Here is a 3,601-nt window from a genome sequence, read left to right as displayed (position 1 = left end):
AGAAGGAGATATATATAGAGAAAAGGAGCGTGGAATATCTTGTAAAGATTTGATAAGATTTGGTAAGATCAGATGAGATCCAGTTAAAAGATTTAGAGGGGTTTTCTTAATATTTTGAAGATTTCAAGTTAAGTGGTTGACTGATAGAATTAACTAAATATTTTATAAAAATAGAGAATTTATAAAAATAGAGAATTAACTAAATACATTTATAAAAAAATAAAAAAAAAACCGCTCGCGCCCCCTCTCGCGCCCCTCCACACCATGTCCCGGGGCGCGAGCACCACTACCAACACCCATCTTATCAAGTTTCTCTCTCTGCCACACGTCACAATATTATTGGCTGGCGCCCCCACTCGCGCCCCCTCTCGCGCCCCCCACACCCCTCAGCCTAATAGATTTTACCTTTATATTTCGATTTAATTAATATGATCATATGATATACATTCTTATTAATTTTTCTGAAAAAAAGAAAAGAAAAATATATCTATTCTTATCCTCACAAAATTTAATGACATGTCATATTTTCTCTCTTTTATATTTTTCTTTGTTTTTTTTTTTAATAATGTCAAGCGTCTATCATCTTCATTTCATAGGATGACATGCCAAGATGAGTATAGGTTGGTATATAACATTACTAGTTTTTTTTCCTTTTAATTATATGTAAATAAAAATACGCTCATGCACACACACCAATGAACGTATATGTATAATATCATGGCAATTTGTGTTTTTCTAACTGTCAATGAAGAAACACTAAGTGACCCCGGCAGATTACGGATAATCTTAGGGTTAAGTAGATGTTTCCCACGAGGGTTAGGTCTGGCAATGACGGTTATTCTTCTGATGACCTGCAAAACAGACACCGTAAGCTCGTCACTGAGAAGGGGGGGTACCTCCTTGTGACCACCCTCCGGCGTGAGAATCAGACTAGATTGCTCTGAATATAAATGTATATTAAGAGAAATAGCTAGAGCAGATAAGATATGTGATGGTATATGATAGTATGTGATAATACCAGATGATCATACCGTTCCAAGGTGTTGGAGTATTTATAGCCGAAGGTAGGTTTCCAAGCAGGTACAGACAGCTGTATAATATTCCTTTTCTACCAACTGTGGGCTACACACGTGCCGTGCTGATGGTTGGTGGGTAGGCAGCGGCTGATAGTGACATGGCCGGCTGTGTACTATTCCTTTTCCACCAACTGCAGGCTATGTACGTGCCACGATGAGGGTTGGTGAGTAGGCAGCGGCTGATAGTGACATTTTGTACTAGAGCGTGCTCCTCGTCGTACTGTTGTCAGTGAGCTGTCACCCTGTGATGGGCTGCTTTGGTCAGATCTTGTCTATTTTGTCCATACCTTGGCAGGTATAGTACAAAAGATCCTCCAGAAGCGTACAGACTGGCTCATTTGGGCGGGAGTATTCCCGCCTTGCTCATTCCTTCTTCAGGTGACATTACTGAATTATTGAGAGTTAGTGCCTTGTGCGTGTAGCCTTACTATTAGTGCGGGTAGCCTTCCCTGATGGCTTGTATCCGCAGCTGCGGGAACAGGCGGGGTACTTCACCATTGGGAGGCTTTTCCTGCGGGAACAGCTGGCGTACTGCGCGTAAGGTCTTCATCTCTCTGAGCATGGTGGGTCCTGCGGAACCAGTTGGTCTTTGCGCAGACGTCATGGGTCCAGTTGGACCCGCAAGACTCACCTTGAAGAGGGACGTCTAAGCATCCTAGGAACAAAATTTAAAACAATTAACAAGAAAAAACATAGGTTAGATCATGAATATCAACAAAATATGTTCAAACAATAATCTCACATTCTTTTATATATATATAACCATAACTCAGCTCTACATGTTGGATTGGATTGGATAAAATAACACACTGCTTCTACGACTTGTACATTCTGCTTCGGCAATGGATGGTCAAAGTAAAAGTCAAACGGTGGTGTTGATTCATGTTGCATCTGGAGGAATGAGATTGAATGGTGTAAAATGGGCACTTGATGGATTCTCGTTGAAGGATGGAGACACGTTTATTTTGCTTGCTGTTGTTTCTCAAGTTCATCATCCGAGTATGGTCCTATATTATCATTCGACTTGATATTTAATGAAAGCAGCCTTAATTATCTAGATAATTCTTGTAGTGGGATACAAGATTAGAGTCAACAGCTCAATGTTTGGAGGGGCAAACCAAAGGGCTATTGATGATGAAATTGCGAGGAAGAAGAAAGAGTTTGTTGACAACCTTCAACTTGGTGAAATACAAAAACTATACCAACTGCGAAAGGTAATTAACACTATGCACTTATCATGTGTAAGGTCGAACCAAAATATATATTGTTATGTGATATGTGTACAGGTCGATTTCAAAATCGAGTTGGTGGCTGGGCCTATACCCAAAAATGCAGTCGTAGACGCGTCCAAAAAATGTAATGCCACATGGGTGATTCTTGATAGGTAAGTCTACCGTTGGTAATTATGACCATAGGTTGATTTAGGTATAAGGAATATTTGGTTATGAGTTATGACCAATTACCTGACCTGATTGATTTGTGAGGCTTTGGGTAAATTGATGACTTTTATATGACTGAATTACGTTTTTCTAAGAAAAAAAACATAAGATGAATAACAAAGAGAGAAATATGTTAGATATGTTGGATTTTGTAGGAAAATGAAGAGAGACAAGAAGTATTTCTTAGAGAAGCTGTCGTGTGGGATTTCAACGATGAAAGACAACGATGACATTGTAGATATAAGAGGACCTAGAAGAAAACACCCACCAACGTCTCTATCCTATGGCGAAATGTTACCCGTAGACAACAAATTATCGACTAAAGAAGCACCCAGTGATCAAGAATATTTTAGCATCGAATTGGACTCGTCATGTAAGTACTTACTAGAATTAACTGTTTTTTTTATTCAAACGTATATGTTCATTGTTTAAAGAATATAAGAAAATAAACTCTCATCTCATACAAGATACGGGTTCCACGAGCACCAGAACTAGTTTTAGCGATGGCATGCTAACAACGGGTAATAATCAAGACGACAAGATAAACGAGCTGTCAACGCTTCTAGAAATGTCGGCGGAAGAACAAGAGAATTCTCCGGGTCATAAAGTACCAACCTCGGACTCGGAGGAGAAAGTAATAGTTGATGAGAAGAAATGTACTGATTGTGACACCACAAGTCCACCAATTGAAGAGGTCAACGATAATGTGGAAAGTGTTGGTCAAAGTCAACCTTTTGATAATGAAGTCAACTATGGGTTTGGTGGCATTGGCATGTCACCTGTGCCTAAGCAAGCGAAGCATTTTTACCAAGGCTTACAAATATAATTCTCTTTGCCATTTTTCATTTCAAATATTAAAAATGGTTATTCCGTATGTGACAATAAAAGTGTGGTATTCTAGGAAATGTACGAAGCCAATGATGTATTTTGTACCTTTTCAAATACATAATGAAATAAAAATACTCATTTTCTAGTACCTATTATCATTATTAATTTGTGACAACTATTGGAAAATGAACTAAACTTTTATAATAGTAATTAGCCCAAGTAAAGAGAGGATATATGTTAGGTTGTTTAATTGAAATT

At 38.5% G+C, this 3,601-nt stretch overlaps 1 protein-coding gene across 1 annotated transcript; it reads left to right on the top strand.

Moving 5' to 3' along the window:
• Positions 1-1,747: 1,747 nt before the first annotated feature.
• Positions 1,748-3,341, top strand: LOC143633091 (uncharacterized). Its single transcript, XM_077101444.1, has 4 exons — positions 1,748-2,290; positions 2,363-2,460; positions 2,671-2,888; positions 2,983-3,341. The coding sequence occupies exons 1-4, from the start codon at positions 2,177-2,179 to the stop codon at positions 3,339-3,341; spliced, it is 789 nt and encodes a 262-aa protein (XP_076957559.1). The 5' UTR covers positions 1,748-2,176.
• Positions 3,342-3,601: the final 260 nt, after the last annotated feature.

Source organism: Bidens hawaiensis, unplaced genomic scaffold (assembly GCF_021521415.1).
Source record: "Bidens hawaiensis isolate Kalapana, Puna unplaced genomic scaffold, B.hawaiensis_p1.1 tig00006617_1, whole genome shotgun sequence".
Classification (NCBI taxonomy): domain Eukaryota; kingdom Viridiplantae; phylum Streptophyta; class Magnoliopsida; order Asterales; family Asteraceae; genus Bidens; species Bidens hawaiensis.
The sequence above is the reverse complement of the archived record's forward strand: the minus strand, read 5'-3'. Positions and strand labels throughout refer to the sequence as shown.

Excerpts from the sequence above, each read along its gene's own strand:
- LOC143633091 (XM_077101444.1), top strand. The coding sequence starts at position 2,177 with ATGTTTGGAGGGGCAAACCAAAGGGCTATTGATGATGAAATTGCGAGG. Across the intron at positions 2,291-2,362 it reads AACTATACCAACTGCGAAAG|GTCGATTTCAAAATCGAGTT; the intron begins GTAATTAACACT and ends ATATGTGTACAG. Across the intron at positions 2,889-2,982 it reads CATCGAATTGGACTCGTCAT|ATACGGGTTCCACGAGCACC; the intron begins GTAAGTACTTAC and ends ATCTCATACAAG.